Source organism: Chenopodium quinoa, unplaced genomic scaffold (assembly GCF_001683475.1).
Source record: "Chenopodium quinoa cultivar QQ74 unplaced genomic scaffold, ASM168347v1, whole genome shotgun sequence".
NCBI lineage: Eukaryota > Viridiplantae > Streptophyta > Magnoliopsida > Caryophyllales > Amaranthaceae > Chenopodium > Chenopodium quinoa.
The window spans coordinates 454,687-479,130 of record NW_018744828.1 but is presented as its reverse complement, the minus strand read 5'-3'; the positions used below and the strand labels follow the sequence as shown (position 1 = coordinate 479,130).

The following is a 24,444-nucleotide window of genomic DNA, read 5'->3' as shown; positions in this document are numbered from 1 at the left end:
CCCTTTCAGTGTTAATATTGAACTCCATGAATTTAATTGGTCTTGAATATACTTATAAAGGAAAATTACAAACAAACTTTATTATATTGTATGAAAATTTTTTTACTATTTGTTTACCTTTTTAATTGTTGTAAAAAAAAATTTAAAAAGAGATCGCTTATTTCAGATTTCATAATTTAACTTCACATGTTGTTAATTAATGTTTGAATTCATGCAGAATGTTCCGTTAGATTTTGCTAAAGCACACTTTGGTTTGTTTCCAAAATCAACCAATGTTGTTGTGCATTTTTATGATACTCGGTTTGATGCTCAATTGAAAAATAAGAGACGCGATGACAAACTTATCCAATGTTTTATCAACAATCTTAATGTATTTGTGCTATTGGAAGAATAAGTCCAAAATATTTGGTAAAGTGAAATACATATGATATATAAAATTCTCAGCTTTGTATATGAGAAATAAGTTTTTAAGAATATTGATTTGTAAAAAATCCGTACAAATGATTTAAAGTTTATTTCGCACGTTTGTGTAGTTAATAGATACTCCAAAAAATAGAATTCCTTCATTTAATGGACAATAATATTGAATTTGGGCCTGCCACATTTTGCATTGGTTATACTTACATTTAAAATGTTTTTTAATAGAAAATTGACACATTCACTAAATTAAAGGATTGTTCTATAATGTCAAAACATTCAACTTGTAAATTCATAATTGATTTATTTATCCCGATAAACAAAATGATGCGCGCGCGCGTGCACCACAACTAATCTCATAAAAAAATTATATTATATTGTACAAGGCATTTGGTCACATATTATGGCTTCTCTATCCAATTATATATGTACTACAACTTATTTATTTTTTTGTGATTTTACCAGCTACATATTTTTGTGGTCGGAAAAAAAAAAGGTTTAGTGGTTTTAAAATCATAAAATATTATTATTGCATGACAATGAAGCCAAATAGATTCATCAAAAAATATTTTTAAAATATTAAATTTTTATAATTATTACTGATCATAATTATTATTGTGATGTAGTATCAGCAAAGTAATTATATTTTCGAACATTTAAGATATTATGCAGAGTAAGCATATATATATAGATATATATATATATATATATATATATATATATATATATATATATATATATATATATATATATATATATTATGCAGAGTACTTTAGAGAAAGTGAATTTGTAGAATAAAACATAATGGAGGGAATTCTATCATTTGGTGTCACCTAAACATTGAGTTAAGATAACAAATGACATGGAGTCCAATTTTTTAATACATATTGTGATTGGGGTCTAAATTTTTGATACATATTATGCTTGGGGTTTAACTTTTTATTACTTTGTGTTTTGGGTATAGCTAGGTAAGAAGTTCTACTGAGTTAACCTTAGTGTTTTGGTTCTAGGTAAGAAGTTTTGGTGAGTTAACCTTAGTTTAACTCATCCTCAACCTTATTAGATAAAAATAATTTAGACCAAAAAGTTAGACCCCTAAACTAATAAACTATAGATACTACACTCGGCCTTTTAACAGTACTTTTAAAATAATTACAATTGTTGACCAAGCAACAACTTATTATCTAATATGTTTAAGTCATAATAAGTGTGGTAGTGTGTTCTATTTAACATGTTTTTTCACTTATTTGAACTTAACATTATCTGAATCCATCAGACCTTATTAAATTTGTTGGGTGTGGCCCAAATTTTATTGGCCCATTAGGGAGCATTTGTGCATATTCTAGCAAAAGTTTCCATAAAAATCAAGCAAGGTTAGTACTTGCTCATGATTTCTCTAGAATTATCTACTTAACATTCGAAAGAATTCTTGTCAGTGAAAGCAATTAGATATATGGTTTATGAACCTCTAGAATATTATGACTACGAGAATAATGAAGGAGGTTCAATTCTTGAATCTTCTGGCTATTTAATCTAAGCACCATCTTAATTATATATATACATAGGTCGTTCGTGGTTTATTTGATGATTTTTCTTATGTTAATTATTAAGTGTTTATGTCTTTATTACTCGTAATTACTTATTTTGCCTTTATATACCTATCAATCTTTACGTCTTTAATTTTCTTTCGTCGTGCATTTACCAACCCAAATGAGTTTTAGAGAAAAATTAGCATGGATTTATATGTTAATAAGTATTACCCAAATATATTTTACCGCTAATATAAGAGTTGATAAGCTAGTAGTAATTAAGTTTGGTTATGTTAAGATACGTTCTAATAAGATAATATTATTAAATTCAATAAATTAGATTTATAATAAAAAAAAAATAAGAATAATCCTCATAAGTTAAAATTAATTGAAATGAACATACGTTAGTGTACATGTGTATCATATAAATGGTGTGTTCCATTTCCTATTAAAGTTTTAAAAAAATTGAGGTTGTTTGTCGAAAAAAATAAATCTTTTTAACAACTAAGTTTGACAATAGATTTTTAAAACGTTGCAAAACACTCAAAAGGCAACGACATGCTTTTCTCAATGCCTAATTAAAAGCAACATTTTATGGTTTAAGTTTTTAATAATTAATGACTACATTTTTTTTTATTTGTTGTTGTTTAAAACAAATTGTCTTACTAGTTATTACTCGATAGCATCATGTTTTTGTCTTATTGTCATAGTTTATGGCAACAAACTATGAATAATGATATTTTATTTGTATTGAATTAGTAACAGTAAATTTTTGAATACTTTGTCATTAGATCAAATCGTCTAAACTATTGTTGATAGATTATAACATTCTATATTTTTGTTGCCATTTACCAGTGTCAGTTAATAATATGACACGATATTTTCTTTTGTTGTCATTGGAGATACTCTTCTTATTATTTGTTACTATAATAACATCAAATTCTAATTTTTGCCATTGAAAACAAGTTGTGTTACAGTTTGTTGTTAATTTATATGTAGGTCGTCACATTTAGCTATTACGTATAATATTATTTAGATACATTCTTCTTATTATTTGTTGCTATAGAGACGAATTTTAATTCGGTCTCTATCTAATTTAGAGACAGATTTTTCAATTGTCTCTAATATTTTGTTCATTGATTATCAATTATGTGCATAGAAGTAAACAAATAGTACTTAGTGATAGAGCGTAAAACATATTTTTGGCCTCAACCATCAACGTGACATAGAGGTTACGAGTTCAAATCTCATCCACCCCTCCTTTAAAGTGGAATTAATTTGCGCTGGGTATGGGAGGGTCTGCACTGCGTCCACATTTCAAACTTAAAAGGTTTTTCATGTGAGGGGGAGTGATAGAGTATAAAATAAATTTTTGGGCTTCAACAATCAGCTTAAGCTTTTGGTTGAGATGGTTCTTTTACACTTGGTATAGTTGGTAAGAGTTTCACCCTGTGACTTTGAGGTCACCGAGCCGAGTGAATAAATAAAATGTGCATTAAATTCCTAGCAATTAGCTAATTTAATAATGGTACTTCTAAGAACACATGAATGAGAGCAAAGCATATACTTTATATAATTTTTTTTTTTTTTTTTGAAACGATTCGTATAAATCTTTTTGTATTCTCTTTTTAAGACTATTAGAGTTGCGTTATATGATCTCTGATCGAAGTTTTGGAGGTACAAAATTAAAGCCAATTATTACTTAAAGAGCTAACAACGACGAAATAAAATTCGAAAGGGAGAAAATATACTTTATGCGTTAGTTTTTAGTTGTATCTCCTTCAACAAATCTCCTAACCACAATTCATACCCTTAAATTTATAAAATTTCATATTCTTAGGTCATACCCTTAAAATTTATACACAGGTTTAAAACCTTAAATTAAACATATTCAACACATACTCAACTACTCAAGTAACACGAACACCAATAACTTGCTAGCCTATTAAGGTATCCCTTGGACTCTTACAATTAAATCAAAGGAGCACAAACAATCTATTACTATTATACTACGGGCCTGTTCTCATACGTTGAAATTGAGTTCAGTTCAGTTCAGTTCAATTCAGTTCACTTCAACTCAGTTCAGTTCAGTTCAACTCCTAATTTCCTTCTCTTATAAAATATTCAGTATAGTTCATTTCAGTTCAGTTCAACTGAGTTCAGTCAATAAGAACAGACCCTACTTCTTTTAATTATCATATGACATATGTTGTTGCGCTGACACACGTAATAATTTGATAGGTAATATATATTGAATACTACTTTAAAGTTGATGATACAAATAGAGAATACTCCATAATAGTCACAAAAATAAGACAATAATTGATCACATGGTACAAAAAGAATTTAAATAAATGATCATATATAAAATGAAAAAAAAAATAAATACAAAGATAACAATGGTTCATACAATCAATCACAAAAAACAATTTATGATAAAAATTCTACACATAATCGTAAAATAGAAAGAAAAAAATTAATAATGGAGACTCATTATAAACTAGTGTTTGTGCTTGTTTTTCTTAAGTTCTTTTTTGGCTTCCTTCTTCTTGTGATGTTCATGGAATGAAAATCCAGCAGCCCCAACTGCAACCGCGGCAGCAACCCCTTCTTTTACCTTGTGCTTGTGGGCATGCTCTGGATCTTTTTTGATCTGATGTTTCTCATGCTGCAAATATTCATGGGTAAAAAAATAGTTAATATTTTAAAATAATAAAATGTTCAATGTAGGTAGAAATAATACTAAAAAGGCTTATAAATCACTAAAGCATAATTATTTTTAAGAGTTGGGATAGAACATTTTATATAATTCTTTGTTATATCAACCATGAACGTACATATTCAATAAATTATAACAAGCTTATTGAAATTATTTATTAATTAGGTATATATTGTACAATTAAATGGTTGTGTACAATTATAAAATCCAAATTACTGATCACAAATATTAAATGTAATTAAGTATGCTTAATTAGCCAAAAGATAGCAACACTTACTAGGGCATAAGCACCGGCAGCAATGGTAGTAGCTTTGCCGAGATGTTCAAGGTGTTTATGGTGCTTCATTGCCTTCTTCGGGTCTTTAGGCGCTGCATCCTCCTTGTGATGGCGGTGGAGACCAGTCATGATGCTAATAAGAAGTTGAAAGGTATCAAGAATTTGCTCGAATTTGGTTATGATTATAAATGGAAAATACTTATATCTAAAGCTTGTTTGATGATCTATATATAGACAAGTGATATTAATTTACTTCTTAATTAAGTTTATAATTACGTGTGACAAAGATGAAAATTCAACAATTTTGCAAGCTTAATTATACTTAACGCGTTGAATTTATATTACGTACGTACAAGATCGTTTTGGATAAGGTGCCATGCAACTTCACATGCATAGACGACGTCATCAAGTTTTTGTTATTAAACAATAAAAAATGCTAATTGGTCATCAAATTGTAATAATCCTTTTAATTTAATTTGGATTAGATGTATTGTATAAAGTAAATCTTTTGTATTATTATATATTTTCCTGGTCTCTTTTCAAAAATATGGAGTATTAAATTTGACCCATGTATACTTTCATACTTTCGATAAAAATAAAAAATAAAAAAAAATAAAAAAAAAATAAAAAGAAAAATAAAAAGAAAAGAAAAGAAAAAGAAAAAGGTATACTTTCATACTTTCAAATTCAATGTTCATAGTTTTTACATATTGGTGATTAAAGATATTAGTGATAGAGTAAACATCGGCAAGCATAAATTATATACATCGAGGAAAAAGTGTTATTTTTGGAACATTCTTGCGTAAATAGTTGGAGTTCTTTGGATTTAATTATTATTAGTTTGTCTAGTCAAGTAGCCATTAAAATCAACTAAATTTTTATATCAAATCATAAATTCACAACCAAGCCTAAGAAAGGCCTTTATATGACATCTAATCACAAACATTACCTCTCATATCTAATCACTGAAAACGGAGGGGGTGGTGCACGGTTGTGACAGTGGTAGCAGTGGTGGCGATGGTGGTGGTTGTGGTATTACTCGTGGTGACAATGGTGTGAGGTGGTCTGATTTTGTGGGTTGAAGGTGAATATGGACGAAGAAGTAATAACTATTTAAAATAAGGGTAAGATGGTCATTAACACTGTATTTATGAGTGATATTTTATCGTCAAATAGCAAATCAGTTTAATTAATAATTAAAAATTAGAAAATTAAATTATTTTTTTTTCTTCGGGAAACAATTAAATTAATTTTTAATCAATATTAACATTTATATATAATTCCAAAATCATTTAATCTGAACTGTTCAATTTTAAAATTATGTATGTTATTTTTCAAATGACAACCATAGATAGAATCAATGAATCATGGAATGAATGTATTCTCAAATATTTACAAGTGTTAGCTTCTCTATACTAGACTATTTTTTGGAGTTAATACAAATTGAAGGTACTAACGTTTGCCAAAAGTTGCAAAGAGAGTACTAACGTTTCAAAAGTTGCAAAGAAGGTATTGAACCCATTATTTAAGGTTAACAATCCGGTTGCAATTGCTTATAACCGGTTACTTCCTATTTCCCTTTAAAAAAAATAAAAAAAAAGCTTAATTGTCCACTCAGCTGTACTTTGGGAAGTGAAAAGCCATCATTACACTGACAATGGCGCGATTTTTGGAAGGTGAAAAGCCTTTTTATTCACTCTTTCACCCCATTGGCTTCCTCATTACTTCCATTTTCAGATAAAAACCAGAGCATTTCATTCCAAAAAAAAAAAAACTCGTACTTCCTCTTCAAGAAAATCGCCATCAATGTGGGAGTGTGATTGTCCATCTTCCTGCAAGAAAGCAAAGTTGGCTGAGCTTCAATCTACTCAAGGTATATTCCCTTTTTTTGTCTTCACCTTCTTAATTTCGCCATTAATGGTGTTGTATGCTTGTTCTGTTTTTTTTTATTTGGGCGAATTTTGTTTGAAAGTGATTTTTCTTGTTTTAGTTATCATGATCTTGTATTTTGTTTGCGTAATTCTGTTGTTGTGGGTGATTATCAAAATTGAATTGTGTTATTGTTGGGTAAAATTTCTTGAGAATTATGTCTAGGGTTTTGGCTTATTGAAACAGAGTAGGTTTTTCCATGGAAAATACCTTGTCTAACTCCGTTAATTTACCTAGGTATGGACGCTCTTTCCGTTGCTCACCCAATTTTCAGCAACCCCGATTTGCTTGTGGTCCATGTCTTCTCCAAGCTGGACTGGGGTAGTCGGGATAATGTGAAGAAGGTCTGCAGGAAATGGCGTCTGTGGTGGAAGACCCGCCACCTAGCCCGACTCCAACCCTTTTTCGGTCCCAGGGCCTCTGTCGACGAGTGGATCCTCAACGACCTCATCTACAATGATGGTCGTGACTTTCATGCCTGGATCAACAATGACATGACAGTCTATTTTGATGGCTTCCCTCTGCTCTTCAAGGAGGATGTGTAGGTTGTTGTTGTTAGGTTGGGTGGGGGGTATGTGCAACTAGATGGTTTTTGGGGTTAGGAGCTGCTAGATTTAAGCTTGTTCTTATTTTTATTTTATTTTTAAGTTTTAAGATGTGAATTGTAGGAGTGCATTGTCATGGTTAAGTAGGTTTTTGTTGTTAATGTGACAAATCATTTATAATCTTTTGGGATTTGTCACTACCATGACAATGCTTAGGTTGAAATGGATGGCTTGGCTTATATAGCCATTTTGTAATGGAACAAATGTACATGTATGAATGAAGCCACTTCTCTTTGTTGTGTTGTTATTATTATGCACTTATTTTATCATGAATCAAATGTTATGATTTGCTTATTAAGAGAGTGCTTATTGTGGCAGAAAATATGGATGAATTAAGACCATGTTTAGTTGTACATGAATTAAGGAGAAGACATGAATTAAGACCACTTTGTATTTCCTGTAATTTTTGTGATTTCTTCTTCTGATTTTTTTTTTTCAATAGATGCAATGTGGAGAAGATGGCTATGGAGATGAGTATATATGGAAGTCGGTTTTTTTGGAGTTGTACCAGCTATAATTTAACTGATAGATTTCTTGAACAATGGCAAACTTTAGTCCCCTCTTTAATAATGTCAAAATTTTAATTTTTCTTTTTTTTTTTTGTTTGGTTAACCTGTTGTAGAAGGTCAATTATGTGGTGAGTACTCTATCTGCAACGTTTGAAACGTTAGTACCTTATCTACAACTTTTGGCAAACGTTAGTACCTTCAATTTGTATTAACTCCTATTTTTTGTATGGTAAGAGTTTATTCATGAGCTGTTACCTAAACAATGGATTAATTTTTCAAGTTAAAAATAAAAAATTATTGTATTTTTATGTCTAAGAAGGATTTATCACTAACTTCTTTGAAAGTGTAGTAAATAATTGTTTAATTATGGCATTAATTGTTTTAAAACAAATCTTGTAATGGTTCCAGATGAGCTAACAATAATCCATAAATATGCAATAATATAGGGGCTAATCAGGCATTATTGAAAACAATTCTAAGCATAATACATGTGATTTATAAAACAAGTAAGTGAGAGCTAGATTCAATCATACAAGTGCCAAAATTCTCTCAACTAACAAAAAATCACAAACAAATGGTTTCAAACAAAAGGTGCCAATTAAACCGACCAAAATTATAACAAGTATTGAATGATATCCTTTATTGATAGCAACTTAATTAGTGATGTTGATGACTTTCATTAGTTGGGCCAAGTGTCCAAGAAACATTATTGAATTTCAACAGCAAATTAGAAAAAGATAACCACTCCAAGATTATATCATCTCATCTGGCCCCTTGTACATCCTACGAAACCATACATTACTGCCCCTCAATGTCCTCATTTTTTATCTTATTTGCCCTCATTTTCGTCGGTGGATTATGATAGGGGATGTTTTGTCCTTCGTGAAACTGTTATTCCACGGATTTTATCTGATCTGATATGAATTTATTTGAAATATTATGTTATGGGAATTGAATTAAGGTGAATGAAAGTGATTATAGCCTTAAGGCGGGTTGATCATAGTTTCTTTTTATTTGAATTGTGACAAGTGTATGCTAAAAAGATGTGGACACGTGTTGAACTAAGGTTTTCATCTCATGTGTGAACTCATCAAATTGGGGTAAATTGGTGCACTAGAGAGATAATAACTTTTTCATCAAAGCTTTAATTAGGCCCTGTTCTTTTGAGTAGAGCAAAGCATATTTCAACATAGCATATTTAGTAGAGTAGAGTAAGGTTCGGCAGAGCATAGCAGTTCAAAAGAACAGGACTCCAATATCTTGTTGGATTTGAAAAAACTTAAAATCAAGAGTTTATTTAGTTGCCATATGTCTAATACTTTAGGATGAGTTTATTTCACCTTACATATATAACCTGAACTTATTTGTATTTGGATAAGGGGTATACAAACTTTGTTTGGTTGTAATACAATTGTCTGATTAATATATGTGTGATTTGTTGATTCCGATCCTAAAACAATATTGTCATATATTAACTTTTTTTTCCCCCTTGGATTTAAAATAGTTATAACTAGTTTTTACCCCAAGTAATATACAAATTCATCATAATAAGTCTTATCCATATTATTATTTAGCAGACTAATTAAAAGTTTCAATAAGTGAAATTCTTCTATTAACTTTACTAGATTTACCTAAACTTTTTCATTTTTAACCCTTGCTTTCATCAACTTCATTCAACAACAAAATGAATGGGTTAACTTTATTTGATGTGAAATGTGCACCCGAATTAGATCACATGAAATTTCTTGTAGACCCACTCTTACAAAAATCTAAAATAATGCAACTATTAAACTATATACTTCGTATATACTTGTATAAATCATGACCCACCATTCTAAAAAGGATAACAAAAATGTGAATTTTTATGTCGAATACGGAACCATCATAGAAAACATTTCATTATATATAGTGGTACCAACTACCAACATAATCTCATATCATAACATCAAGTGTTATTGTTACATAGAATTACAATATCAAAAACACTTGTAGTTTTTCACAACATACCAAGTTAAAAAAAAAAAAAAAAATATATATATATACATATATAATCATGTCGGAAGAGAAACACCACCACAGCCTCTTTAACCACCACAAGAGTGGTGAAGATGACAACAAGCCCATAGACTATGAGAAAGAAGAAAAGTCACACAAGCACAAAGAACACTTGGGTGAGCTTGGTACCGTGGCAGCCGGTGCTTTTGCTCTTGTAAGCCACCTTACTTTGATTATCTAATATCAATGACTAGCTATTATATGTTATGTGTAGTCTTAATTTACTAGGTGAAGTGAAATAGTCATATAGGAGAGTCTAGGTTAAATATAGAGTTTCATCAATCTCTCACACACAACTTTAAATTTGACTTCTTGTGTGTGACATTAATTAATGATTGGTTATTAAGGCGATTCTTTTACTCTATTTTTATTTGTTCTGAAAAATTTAAGTTTAAACGAGATTTGATAAAATTTAAGAGTAAGAAAAGTAGGAGCTACTGAACTTTAAATTACAATCAAAATAAAATCAAGTTAAAAACATCGGATGATAAGTGAAAATCATGTAAGTAAGTTGATACCCTATAATTTAATAATTTCTTCATCAATACTAGCATAATATATAATTTTGATTTATAGTGTCATAATATAATACGTAAAACACTTTTTTTTGTACTATGTAACCTAGATTATGTCAACTAATTAATTCTTGTGGAATCGTAATGTTGTATATATGTAGCATGAGAAGCACAAGGCAAAGAAAGATCCAGAGCATGCACACAAGCACAAACTAGAGGAAGAAATCGCAGCTGCCGCGGCTGTAGGGGCCGGTGGCTATGCCTTCCATGAGCATCATGAGAAGAAGGAAGCCAAGGAAGAGAGGAAAGAACATGATGGAAAGCACCACCTCTTCTAAGGCCGTTACTATACCGTATTTCTATACGATGCTTTGCTTGCTTTTCCTACGGCTTGAGAGTTCATGTGTACGTACTTGATTGTATAATTAATATGTATGGAAAATAAGTGATCATCTACTGAGTGTGTGTTTTTGTATGTGTATATATATGTAATTAGTTTTATTTGGGACGATTGCATCATATTGTGACTACTTTTATCAAAAATAATTATATTGTGACTACTTTTATCAAAAATAATTATTTATATGGTGTTGTTTGCTTAAGGATTGATGTTTCTTAATACAAAAATACATCATATGTATTGGCTACTTATTATGCAGAGTAATACGAAGTATATAATTAAGGTCTCAAAGTTTCTTTTCTCATGTGTTGAAATAATTATTCAGTTTATGCAAACTATGAGATGATATAATCCCTATGTCTCTAAACGTATATTCAATTTTAGCCTTTTTGTGAGACAGTGACCATGAAAATAAAAATTATTAGAGACGAGAAGCGGGTGTAGCTATACCCTACTCGGGAGCAGATATAGATGTACTGATGTACCATATATCAACAGGGATCACTTGACTAATAATAATTACGACTAAATAAGTCACAATATGTAATCAATTTATAGATTGCTAATTAACTAGTGGTTGGAGAAGTTAAAGTTCACAAGTTCAAGTCTTTGATTTTAATATATTGTGCGGCTATCAATAATACTAACTCTGTTCCAGAAAATTCGACTCACTTACTATTCATGTTGTCAAAATAAAATACTTTGACCACGTGTTATGATTTACTCCCTCCGTTTTTAAATATTTGCTCCACTTTTCTTTTCCGGCCGTTTTTAAATACTTGCTCCATTTTCTCTTTTGGAAAGCTTTTACAATTTTTAATTCATTTCTCATACTTAGTGGACCCAACATAATACTCTCTATCCTCCTATTCTTCCACTACTTTTGCTTTTTACAATTTTTTATTTTCTCAACTACCCCACTACCTCCCAATTTAATTACTTTCTCCAATTTCTCCTAAAATTCCGCGCACGGAGAAATGGAGCAAGTATTTAAAAACGGAGGGAGTATACAATAAAAATAAATTAGCATGAGAGATCTTATTAGATTCCCCTTATTATAAAATTTTCAAATATTAACTTTTTATAATTTTTACTAATATGTAGCCGATGATATTCATAATCAAAGATGTTTATTGGAGACCTTACAAATGCAAAGTGAGTTAAACTTTCAGGAATGAAGGGAGTACTAGCTTTAAAAACTCTATCAAGAGTAAAAGTTTAGTGTATAATGCATATACAAGTATTAAAGATTTACTATTTCCATTTTACTCTTAAATAATAGGAGTACTTGTATAAGAGTAATCAACATCATTTTGTGAGCCATACATCATACTATAAAATTTTATAAAAATAGGCCTTATGAATAAATAATCTATGTAAAATTTGGTAAAAACTTGCTAGTCTCAGAAGAAAGTGAGACACAAATTTTACACAAATTGTAATTTGAAATTCAAGTTTATGTTACGCAATCATGTTAGACTACTACACCATAGGGCCACTCCTTGAATATTTCTCCAATCTTAATATTCAAATTATTACTGGGCCAGCCATTCAATTTAATCTTTAGATTTTTCGCATAGCATAAAAAATCTTAGATATTTTGCAGCAATTTATAAATTTGGAAGATTAATTGAACCTAGACATTTTTATAAAATCCACAACCCACAACTCCACAAGTAATCATAACGGTCCTAGAGTAGCATTGGACCAAGCCGACCCAACACAATACACGGATATGATATAGGTACAACACGTTATTGCAGGTCAAGTCTGAGCCATCTTTATTATCTAGGAGAAGTACAACAAGGCATGGTACAACTTGATTTGACATAAAATGACGAAACATTCTAAATTATGTAAATGACTTAGGCACAAAAGCCCGATACCATGGCATATGAAATAGGTCAATACAAGGGCGGACTATTTGAAAATTTTGGCACGGCACAACACACAAATTGTATATTGGACCGTGATTCAAGCCTACCTTACCCCAAAACACATGGACTCGTTATGAGGCATGACCTACATCCACCTTTAAACATGGAGCTTAAAATCCTGATATATGAAAACTAAAAAGCAAGGAGTATATTGTGTGAAGTCCCAAAATTCAAGCAACTAACGAGGAACAAAATATTTGTATGCATCCTTACATTGTTCAAAAGAATCAAAAATGATGCAATGTGTTGCAATTAAAATTACTTATGTTATGGAATATTTTAGTGTAAGAGAGTTTTAAAGGAGAAAATGGTGTACACACAATTTGATCACAGCTATTAAGAAGTAATTATTTCAAAACTTCAACTAAGTATGCCTGTTAACTGCCACGCAAAGTTATTCGATTGTGCTAGTATATTTTAGTATGATTGTATGATAAATTGATAATAGTGCATTCAAAATGCAATATGCATGCCATGATGTATTTGCTCATACCAGTACATTATTTGTCAAAGTCATTCACAAGTCTACATTCAGAAAGACATTATCTCTCAACCATCACAAGATCTTCTAGAACTTTCATCGTTTAAGTATTTAGTTCCGTGCAAAAGCTTGTTATATAAATTTGATGTCTCACAAAACGGGGGTGGTAAAACTCTTTAGTAAATGAGTTAAAATCGTACAAGTTCATGTTTAATTTGACTTAAACTCAATGGCTACTTGAAAGTTCCAGAAAAAAGGTGTTTGGATTTTTTTTTACACATATATTTGAATAACTTTTATAAAAATAAGGAAAAATTGTCAAAAATAATACAAAATTTAAGCGATCCGCTAAAAACAAGTCAATCTTTTAATTATTTCTAAATAATACAAACTTTGAGAAATATTCACTTTAAACAAGTTATTTCACCTACAACTTATTTAGCCGTCCTATTAATTTTTTTTGTTTATCTTGTAAAGTTGTTTAATATTGTTCATGAGGTAACTAATCGGTTTTAAGTTGTATAAAGCGAATACCTTCAAAGTTTGTATTATTAAAAAATAATTAAAAATTTGAGTGACCAAATATAACAACTTAACAAGATTCATAAGTAATCCAATCCCAGTTAATCAACACAATGTAACTCTAATCTCATGATTGATCTTTGTTAAGCTAAACTAAAAGCTTGAAATTACATAAAAACTAACGAGATATCCTCGAGAAATGATGAACTGAGTCAATTGACCAGCCAGTCAACCAATTCTTTATATAGCAATAAAACTTCAAAATTAGTAACTTATTTACTCCATCTTGAAAACATAATCTTTGAGTTTAATAAACATAATTTTATTTGTCCATCTTATCAAAGCCTTAGCTAGATCAAGCTCAAACTCGACTCGATCAGTTGTAACCCTAAACAAATAAAAGATATCAAACACTAGTCACTCTTACATAACATAAAGGTCTAATATAATTATAGGAAAACTTAAGTAGCGCAAAATCCCAAAATAATGGACAAACTAATTTAATGATGGTGGTGGTGACCATGGTGGTGATGATCATGATGATGACCATGGTGTTGGTTATGATGATCATGATGGTGACCATGGTGTAGGTTATGATGACCATGATGTTGATTATGATGATCATGATGGTGACCATGGTGTTGGGAAGAATGTAGCTCATGTTGGGCTTCATTCTTTTTGTGGTGCTCGTACATAGCGAAACCGGCAGCACCAACCGCAACCGCGGCTGCAATCTCTTCATTCACTCTGTGTTGGTGAGCATGCTGTGGGTCTTTCTTTTCTTCATGTCTCTCATACTGTATATCACACATAAAAATCGTTATAACTCCACTTAAAAATCGATACTTTTTTTTATATATTTAGGGTCTGTTCACTTCAGCTTTAATTTCGATTTAGTTCAGCTTTAATTAGTTTAGTTCAGATACAAATTACATGAAAATCAATCTAATACATTACTCCGTTCATAGAATAATCCCATAACTATTCATAAAACCTAATCAAATCAGCACTAACAACATCAAATTATACGTGTGTGTATATATAATATTTCAATTACCTCATATTAGGAATCAAACGTGGATGTATACTTAGCAATTAACCTTAATTAGGAAAAAGAAAAAAACTTTTCAAATTAAACCCTAGATTATTCACCCATATATATCATTATAAATCGATGGAATTAAAATATTTAATTTATTTCGTCTTTGATGAATTTGTTGAGTCAATGTATGTACATAATCGTAACAATAATTCAATTGCTCTAAGAAGATGCCCTTAAATTTAAATACTATAAATCTATATAATAAAAAATTAATATATATACTAATTAGAAAAGATATAAATTGAATCATTCATGTCAATTTTTGTATCAACCAAAATATACAACAATGAATTAATCCAATAATTGGTGAAATTTCAATATATACAATAATGCATCCTCAAGCCCTTAATAATTAAGGAAACAAATAAAAAGCTTACCAAGGCATAAGCAGCAGCAGCAACGGCAGCCGTCTCACCAATACGCTCAAGGGTGTTGTGATGCTTTAGTTGCTTCTCGGCATCGGCGTGCCCGTTCTCATGATGGTGGTGACCGTGGTGATGGTGGTGATCCATAGTGTATTAGTTGAGTTTTGAGGACGGTATAATTAGACTAACAATAAAACAAAAATAAATTTTAAGAGAATTATTATGAGCACAATTTATTGGTTAATGAGCTTATTTTTTTAACGTTTATATAGACAACTAGGGTGGAAATACTTATAGGTCAAGAAATATGTTCGTTGTTTGATATATTTGTTAAGAAATAGCGTTATCCGCGTTAATTGGAAGATATTATCCAATTCGCATATTCTCCTATATAATAGTATCCAAATTCTTAACTACATTCATTACAATTATGACTTAGTTGATATTTTTCTCTATGTGAATATGTGATGGTCCAATGCCTTGTCCCCCAACTGCCACGTCACTAGAAGTGTTTAAGAGCAATTTATTGAGAATAAAAATATACTACAAATAAATCATATCATTTAATTTCCAATATTTATCGTATCATAATATATAATTTCCAACCGTTTAACATATCAAATATGTAAGGTAAATTTATGTTGCTAATTGCATCTTGTTAAAATTTTGTGTTGTAAGGCCCTTTTTGATTCACCTTAATTTTGCTGAATTGAAATTATTTTTACTAAACTGAACTTATTTTTACTAAACTGAACTTATTTTTACTGAATTATAATTATTTTTACTGAATTTAAATTATTTTTACTGATTTTCTATTATAATTCTTCTTTAAGAAAACTGAATTTTACTGAACTGAAATTATTTTTACTGAACGGAAATTAATTTTACTGAACTGAACTTATTTTTACTGAATTGAAATTATTTTTACTTAATATTATTTTTTTAAGGTGAAGAGAACAGGGCCTATGTATTATAAAATCTAGAGGTGATCGCGTGCTAGGCCAGGCTTTACCCACGCCCATTTTAGGCTAAGCCTTCGGGCTAAAAAAGACGTGCCCAAACTTGATATTTCAATTTCAAGACGGGCTAAAATTTTAATTAAAAAAGGATTATTTTGGATTATCAAACTTTTTTTGGGAAAATCAGTTCGACCAAGCCAAAAAATTTATCCAAATCTGATTTTTTGGGCCGAGCCAATATTGTACCAGGCTTGGTTTGATTAGGCCTAATAAAAAAACTTTCATTTTCATTTCTTTTTTAAAGGTAAGAAAAAAGAAAGAATTAAGAACCCCTCCTCAATAGGAAAATTCCTAACGCATCAGAGTAAATAATAGGGTACAAACATGAGGAAGTACAAAGAGTAATATCCATGTTATCGCTAATAAGATGACATACATCCGCGATCCAATCTACTGCTCTGTTTGCTTTTCTGTAAACATGGTTAATATTTAATTGCTGAAACCTTTGAAGAAGATTAAGGATGTCGACGATGATGTGATTGATTTGCCATGGAACGGACCAAACTCCTTTTACTACGTTGATTACTAGGAAATTATCCCCTTCAATGACTAAATGTTGAATCCCGTATTAAAGAGCAAGAAGGATGCTTTTTGAAAAGATGTAGCTTCTAAAAAAAAAAAAAAAAAAAAAAAAAAAAAAAAAAAAAAAACAGTGGTGTTGCCAAGGTTGAAGGTGCGAGCTACGATAAGGGAACCAATGTTGTCTCTACTGATGACACCTACTGCTGCTGAGTTGTTTTAGAGTGAACCGTCGAACTTGAGTTTGAAAGAGTTTAAGGGGGGTGTTTTCCAGGAAACCTGCTGCACTCGGAATGGAATGGATGGGTTGGTGGTGGGTTTGGGTTTGGGATCTCTGCATAGGTGATCCGAGCTTAGAGAGGTGTTTCTGGAAATAGAATGCTCTTGGAAGTCTTAGGGTAATAAGTTATATCAAGGTGTCCTAAAGTTATTTCTTCAAATTCCACAAATTTTCTTCAGCTCCGCCTAGCAAAGGGATGTCTGAGGGCTCCGCTTGCACGTCTGAGAGCTCGACCTGCAAAACAGGGAAGGTTAGCTCCCCCGGGGGTGTGACCGGGAAAGCCCCTCTGATGCTTAAGTTAGCAATGGTATTCTCTTGAGAGAATGTGTACTTAGAGAGAGAAGGAGAGAGAATTAGGAAAAAGTTACCATCAGTAATGATTGGAGTGTTATTTATATATAGCTGTACTTTTAGGTGGCAGAAGCTGTACTTAATTGGTCAGATTAAGGGCCTGTTCACATTTACTTAATTTGATAATTTCAGTTCAGTTCTGTTCAGCTCAGTTCAGTTCCGTTCACTTCAAATCCAATCAGTCCAGTTCAGTTCAGCTCCTAATTTCCCTCTCTCATAAATTATTCATTTCAGCTCAGCCAGTTCAGTTCATCTCCAATCAATTCAATTCAGTCCAGTTCAGTTCAGCTCAGTTCAGTAAATGTGAACAGACCATAAAGGCAAATCTGTATTTTGTAATGATTAATGATTGGTTGGATCATGGAGGGGTATTTTTGTAAATTCAGGTCGCTGAGCTTAGGACAACGGACTTGGCCCAAACATTTAGACCCACGAGTGATGTGGGAACAAGAGATATATGTGAGAGTGAGACATTGCCACTCGTTGAACACAAATTGCGATCTGTGAAAAGTTCGAGGAATATCTAATGTTTCATTTTGAAAAATAATATAATTTCGTTCTTTCCATATGCTCCATAATAAAAAAATAAAAAAAATAAAAAAAAAGATAACTTTTTAAGAGTGGAGTTGTTCTTTCTGAGGTTGTTTAGGGTGGGTAGCAAGCCGCCAAGCCTCCAGGTGTAATAAGAGACATGCGCAACCAACTCTTGGTTAAAGGATAAACCAAATTTCTTTAGTTTTTTCGCAACCGAGAAACATTAGTAAGGCCCCGTTCTTTAGAGATGCTATGCTCTGTTCTGCTCTGCTTTGCTCTGCTCAAATCAAATCTGCTCTGCTCTACTCTATTTTCAAATAATAATTAATAATAACAATAATAATAATTAATATTCAATAATAATAATTAATATTGTATTGATGATAATAACTTATTATTTTGAATAATTATAATAATTATTAATATTAAAAATAATTTTAATAATAATTAATATTTATTAATCATAATAATAATTAATAATAATAGTTATCATTATTAATATTTAATAATTCAAACTATTAAGAATTAATATTTAATAATATTATTAATAAATAATTTCTAATAATTATAACAATTCTTTCAAAAAAATGAATAATAATAATAACAATTAATAACAATTTCTTTTATAAACATTTTATATTAGAATCACAATGTGTAGAAACATTATATGTATGTGGGTATTGATTGTTAGTGTTGGGGTTTGGTGAGTCCCACTCACCGCGGAAAAAACCCGAGCCAAGGATCACGCTCGCAATAAATAATATCACTAATGCATAAATAAATACAAAAGGGCAAAATAGGAAATTTACCTTTGTCGCGTGCTTCGCCCCATAAATTGGGCTCTTACTTGAGAAGCTTAGCCCCGAAAATACGATAGCCTCTGACGGAGATCCACCCGCAAAAACAACTACCAACTTTTAGGTCCGTTACCTCGAGGTTAGCGAGGTCTGACCAAAATCCAAGTATTATGTGAGTTTAAGAGTTTTTGCTAATGCAATGCTCTATTGAACTCCTACTCAAGCACTCTTCCCAAAAACCCAAGATGGGTATTGATAGGGAAGAGGGAGAGTGGGAATTTATATCCCATCAATGTGGAAGCATGAAATTCCACAATTTATTTTAAAGCTAAATTAAAACAAATAAGCAAACTAATACGGAGTAATAAATCTACAAGTTTCACTAATACATGTAAAGGAAAGTGAGGACCACTTGGAGAGTAGGGGATCATACTTGCTCCCCACTCCATACTCTCCTTGTGCCACATGTCCCTCACATTTAAACCCTCCCTTTACTTGCTTCACCTTTAGCTCACGGCCCACCCACTCGCACCTAGGTGATGCGGGCTGCTGTGAGCAGCTAGCAAGCCACGCACGCTTGTGCAGGCTGCTGCTGCTTGCGGCCAGCAAGCCACGCACACCTTGTGCGGGCTGCTGCTGCTGCTGCTTGCGGTCGTGGCTACCCATGGCTGATAGCATTGGTGCGCTAGCATGCACCAGCCAGCCTAGGCTCGGCTTGGTGCACGTGCTAGCCACCTATGCTAATATATTATGCCCCTAGCACTCAGATGCCCGGGACATTCCGATGCTAGGGGTATTTTGGGAAATATTGTTGATTTATTATTATTTGCGCGTCTCGTCATTTACTATTTTTGACTCGACTTCCGACGCTCGGTTTCGACGCCCTAAACTCGAATTTCCGACGTCTAAATATTTAATACTCAGGCGACTCATTAATTTCTTCCGAATTAATTCGTCGAGTTGGTTTGTTAATTGCTTGGGTGTGACCCGAAGGGTTCAGTAAAGATTAAGCTGTAATATTAATTATACATTAATATTACTGATCGGAAGCTGCCTCCACCTAGGCATTCCGATCACTTGACCTTACTGAATATATTAGCTTTCTAATAATTCTGAACCCACTATCAGAATAATACACTTGTTCAAAGGACACCATTCCTTTCAGTTAGTTCATTGAGTTAAATTATTTTTCAAATCTTTCCATACAATTTAAGAATTTAAAAAAAAAAAGAGGTTGTTTTCAAGTAGTACTTTGTATATTATTATTATTATTAGGGTAAAAGATATATGATTAAGAAAATTTTATAAGTAAAATAATACATTATTACTCATTAAATCATTTTATGTTAAAATTTTTGTGAAATAAATATAAATAAACCATTGTCTTTTATCTTTCTACTATTAACATATGTTAAATATGGTACACATTTATTTATGTTTTCACTCACCTAAATCGTATATGCACTTAATAATAATAATAATAATAATAATAATAATAATAATAATAATAATAATAATAATAATAATAATAATAATAATAATAATAATAATAATAATAATAATAATAATCCACCGATTCTACAGAATCCACCTTTTCATTATCCCCTTGTCTATCAGCATTGTGGAAATCTCAGCAAGGAGATCACACGTCTACTTGGCTTCGGGCTGTTCCTATTTCAGGATTGGGTCAGACTATGAACGCAAAGACTTACCGATGTGTGTTACGCTACCGATTGGGTGTTCCGTTGTTCTCTGCCTCGACACCATGCTCTGCATGTTCGAGGGTTTTTCCAGGGGATATTTTAGGCGATCACGCGGTGTCATGTGCTGGTATCGTGGGTATTAAACATAGACATAATGTTGTTCGGGATACCCTAGTAGATGTTTGCTATCGTTCTGGGATTTTAGCAAGGAAAGAGGTTGACATTGGGTTGTCTGGAGGGAACGACGAGGCCCTTAGACCTGCTGATGTGTTACTTTATTCTTGGGATCGTGGTCGCGATGTCTGTGTAGATTTGACAGGATCTTCTCCTTTGACACAGTCAGGGCTATCTGACTTTATTCCTGGACGGGTTGTGGCTGATGCAGCTCATCGAAAGCGGATTAAGTATGAGGCTCGTTGTCAGGAGATTGGATATGGGTTCATTCCCTTCTCCTTTTCTTCGTTTGGTGAATTAGAGAAGGTGGTTGTTGCGTTGCTTAAGCGAATTCAGAGGTTCTCGACGACGCAAGGCGTTGGAGCACCTGTTGTAGCTCATATTTTTACTAGGGTAGGCTTTGCTATAGCTAGAGGAGTGGGGGCCCAGATTGTATCTCGACTTTCCACTAATTTATTGTAGGTTGTATGACTTTTTGTTTTTGAGATAATAATAATAATAATAATAATAATAATAATAATAATAATAATAATAATAATAATAATAATAATAATAATAATAATAATAATAATAATAATAATAATAATAATAATAATAATAATAATAATAATAATAATAATAGTAATAATAATAATATAATAATAATAATAATAATAATAATAATAATAATGTTGAAATCTGCTCTGCTATTCTGAAATTTAATCTGCTCTGCTGACCCTTGCTCTGCTCTACTCTGCTCTGCCCAAAACACTACAAGAAAAAAAAAAGAGGGCGACTTTAATTGGTCAAGGAGGGCGAGTTATAATTTGCCTTGTTAGTTTCTATCAAGGAGGGCAAAATTATAATTGCCCTTTTATTACAGAGCAAAGAGGGCGAAACCTTCTATTTCAAAGTAAAGAGGGTGAATTTAGTTTTCGTCCTCTATAATAGAGCAAAAAGGGCGAAATTTTAGTGTTGCCCTCTAATTTTAGAGCAAAGAGGGCAAAATTTTAATTTGCCCTTGTTGAAAGTACTACAAGTAATAAAATAATACGCCTAATTTAATAATAGGAAAAATTGCCCAGAATAATCCGACCTTTGCCTCATCCGCCCAAAATAATCCCACCTATCGATTATTTTTTAATAATCCGACCTTTATACCTCTCCCGCTCCCAATGGTCCCAAGTGACTTGAAACTGGTTAAATAAGTTACCATGTGTGACTTGGGGTTGTTTGCACACGTGTTGTTACGTGATTGGAAAAATATTAAAATAAAAAAAAATATAAAATGATAAAAAAAAACAAAAAAAAAGAAAAAGAAAATTGAAAAATAAAAAATAAAAAAAAGGAAAAAACGACCACCCTCTCGGCAGACCCACCACCAAAACCACCTCCCCTACCCAACCCAACCACTTAATCCACCTCCTCTACCCATTTTTCGCCCACCACCGAAACCGTCCCTTTCCAATTTGAAGGGCTGCTATTATGGGTTCCGATTTTAGAGCTAATTTGTGGGCGTTTGAAGAGGTTGGTTTGTGGTGTCTTCCGGCGGTTGTTGATGCACTTGTGGTGGGTGGCTCAATTAATGTGATGGTGGGTTCGTTTGGTGTTTGCGGCGATGAAAATGCTTGTGATGTTGTTGCTAATTTGTGGTAGTGCGATTGCGAAGGAGAAGGAGGAGCGACAGCGCTGCAATTTCGGTGGTTTCGGAATCGAGGAGGGAGAGGGAAGGGATGGTCGGAAACGGGGAGGGAGAGGGAGGGGTGGTCGGAATCGGGGAGGGAGGGGGAGGGCTGGTCGGAATCGGGGAGGGAGAGGGGAGGGCTGGTCGGAATCGGGGAGGGCTGGTCGGAATCGGGGAGGGAGAGGGAGGGGTGGACGGAATAGGAGAGCGAGAGGGGAGGGCTGGTCGGAAACGGGGAGGGAGAGGGAGGGGGTGGACGGAATCGGGGAGGGGAAGGGAGATGGTGGCCGGAATTGGGTAGGGGAGGAGGGGCTGCCGGAATGGGGTAGGGGAAGGGAGATGGTGGCTGGAATTGGGTAGGGGAGGTGGGGCTGCCGGAATCTGGTTTTAGTTTTTTTTTTTTTTTTAAAAAAAAACAAAAATTCTGTTTTTTTTTTTTAATTTTATTTTTAATTTTTTGACCAATCGTAGAGTGACACGTGTCTAGTAACTTGTAATAACAAGTTATGTGACCGGTTAGGACCATTTAAAGCGGAAGAGGTATAAAGGTGGGATTATTTAAAAATAATCCAAAGGTCGGATTATTATTAGCGGACGGCCCAAAGGTGGGATTATTGCGGGCAATTTTTCCTTAATAATATTGGTGGCTTCAGGCAATCAAGCCTCACTTTTCCCTTCAAAAAAGAAAAACTCTCACTCTCTCTCCTCTCAAAAATGATGAACCCTAAACCCCTAAATTGATTGCTCGAATCTTCTGCTCGAATCATTTGCTCGAATAATTTGCTCGAATCTTCTGCTAGAATCTTCTGCTCGAATCATTTGCTCGAAAAAATTTGTATGCCCTTTGAAGCTAATAGGGCGATTTGGGAGCGATTTCAAAATTGCCCTTTTTGCCTAATAGGGAGAAATTTGAATCTAAGAGGGCGATTTAAATTGCCCTCTTTGATATAATATCTTGTAGTGGAAGCTCAAAAGAACATGGCCTAAGTGTCTTTGCTTTTATTGTCGCAACCGAGAAACATTAGTGAGTGTCTTTGCTTTTATTGTCGCAACCGAGAAACATTAGTAAGTGTCTTTGCTTTTATTGTTTTTTCTTTGATAATTTCAACCATGCATACAAATCTTCTCATACGGGCATATATACGGCCATATATACTTGCTTGTAATTTTGTAGGTGTCTATGAGTTTGTTAACCTTATGTTGAGCAGAGCTTATTGTATTTATTTACAACTCATATCAGCCTCTATATCTAAACATTAGTCCTAAACCTTTTCTTCCAAAAAAAAAAAATAAATAAAATAATAAATAAAATAATAATAATAATAATAATAATAATAATAATAATAATAATAATAATAATAATGGTGGTGGTGGTATCCGTCCTATTGCTGTGGATACGGTTTGGCGGGGTCTCGTTTCGAAGGTGGGTGCTGTTATGGTTGGTCAGTCTTTAGGGAGTTACTTTGATGGCCTTCAATTTGGTGTTGGGGTTTCTTCAGGTGGTGAGGCAATTATTCATGCGGTGAATCGGTTGATTGAGGACCGTGGTTCTGATGTTGGTCTATCTATGTTGTTGGTGTATTTTCAAAATGCCTTCAATCTGGTTGATCATTCGGTCATGTTACGTGAGGTTCGGTACGTCGTCGTTGTCCGGGCATTTCGCGATTGGTAGAATTCTGCTATTCTAATCCAGCCAAGTTGTACTATGGGGACCAAACCTTATGGTCATCTCAAGGGGTGCAGCAGGGTGATCCCCTTGGTCTTTTGCTTTTTTCTTTGGTTTTACAACCCCTGGTGTGTAAAATCAGAGAGACTTTTGATGTATGTCTTCAGGCTTGGTATTTAGATGACGGCACGATTATTGGTGACACTTTGGTGGTGGGGCAAGTTCTGCAATTGATTATGGAGGAAGGATCTCGTTCTGAGTTATGTCTTAATGTGGAAAAAACTGAAGTTTTCTGGCCTATAGAAGACCCTCGAAGCAGGCTGGTGGGTGTCTTTCCACCTAATATTGCTCGACCTTTGCGTGGTGTTAGGTTGCT

General features: G+C 32.7%; 4 protein-coding genes across 4 annotated transcripts; 2 read left to right on the top strand and 2 right to left on the bottom strand.

The window, feature by feature from the left end:
- Positions 1–4,142: 4,142 nt before the first annotated feature.
- On the bottom strand, positions 4,143–5,139 carry LOC110704267 (abscisic stress-ripening protein 1-like). The gene is made up of 2 exons (XM_021882062.1): positions 4,943–5,139; positions 4,143–4,614 (listed from the first exon to the last, which is right to left on the bottom strand). Exons 1-2 carry the CDS (start codon positions 5,069–5,071, stop codon positions 4,447–4,449), a joined length of 297 nt encoding a protein of 98 aa, XP_021737754.1. The 5' UTR covers positions 5,072–5,139; the 3' UTR covers positions 4,143–4,446.
- A 1,159-nt stretch (positions 5,140–6,298) lies between these two features.
- LOC110704263 lies at positions 6,299–8,389 on the top strand. The gene is made up of 2 exons (XM_021882059.1): positions 6,299–6,815; positions 7,109–8,389. Exons 1-2 carry the CDS (start codon positions 6,749–6,751, stop codon positions 7,414–7,416), a joined length of 375 nt encoding a protein of 124 aa, XP_021737751.1. The 5' UTR covers positions 6,299–6,748; the 3' UTR covers positions 7,417–8,389.
- Positions 8,390–9,912: 1,523 nt separating this feature from the next.
- On the top strand, positions 9,913–11,204 carry LOC110704264 (abscisic stress-ripening protein 2-like). Its single transcript, XM_021882060.1, has 2 exons — positions 9,913–10,194; positions 10,717–11,204. The coding sequence occupies exons 1-2, from the start codon at positions 10,039–10,041 to the stop codon at positions 10,891–10,893; spliced, it is 333 nt and encodes a 110-aa protein (XP_021737752.1). The 5' UTR covers positions 9,913–10,038; the 3' UTR covers positions 10,894–11,204.
- Positions 11,205–14,095: 2,891 nt separating this feature from the next.
- On the bottom strand, positions 14,096–15,707 carry LOC110704262 (abscisic stress-ripening protein 2-like). Its single transcript, XM_021882058.1, has 2 exons — positions 15,375–15,707; positions 14,096–14,692 (listed from the first exon to the last, which is right to left on the bottom strand). The coding sequence occupies exons 1-2, from the start codon at positions 15,507–15,509 to the stop codon at positions 14,396–14,398; spliced, it is 432 nt and encodes a 143-aa protein (XP_021737750.1). The 5' UTR covers positions 15,510–15,707; the 3' UTR covers positions 14,096–14,395.
- Positions 15,708–24,444: the final 8,737 nt, after the last annotated feature.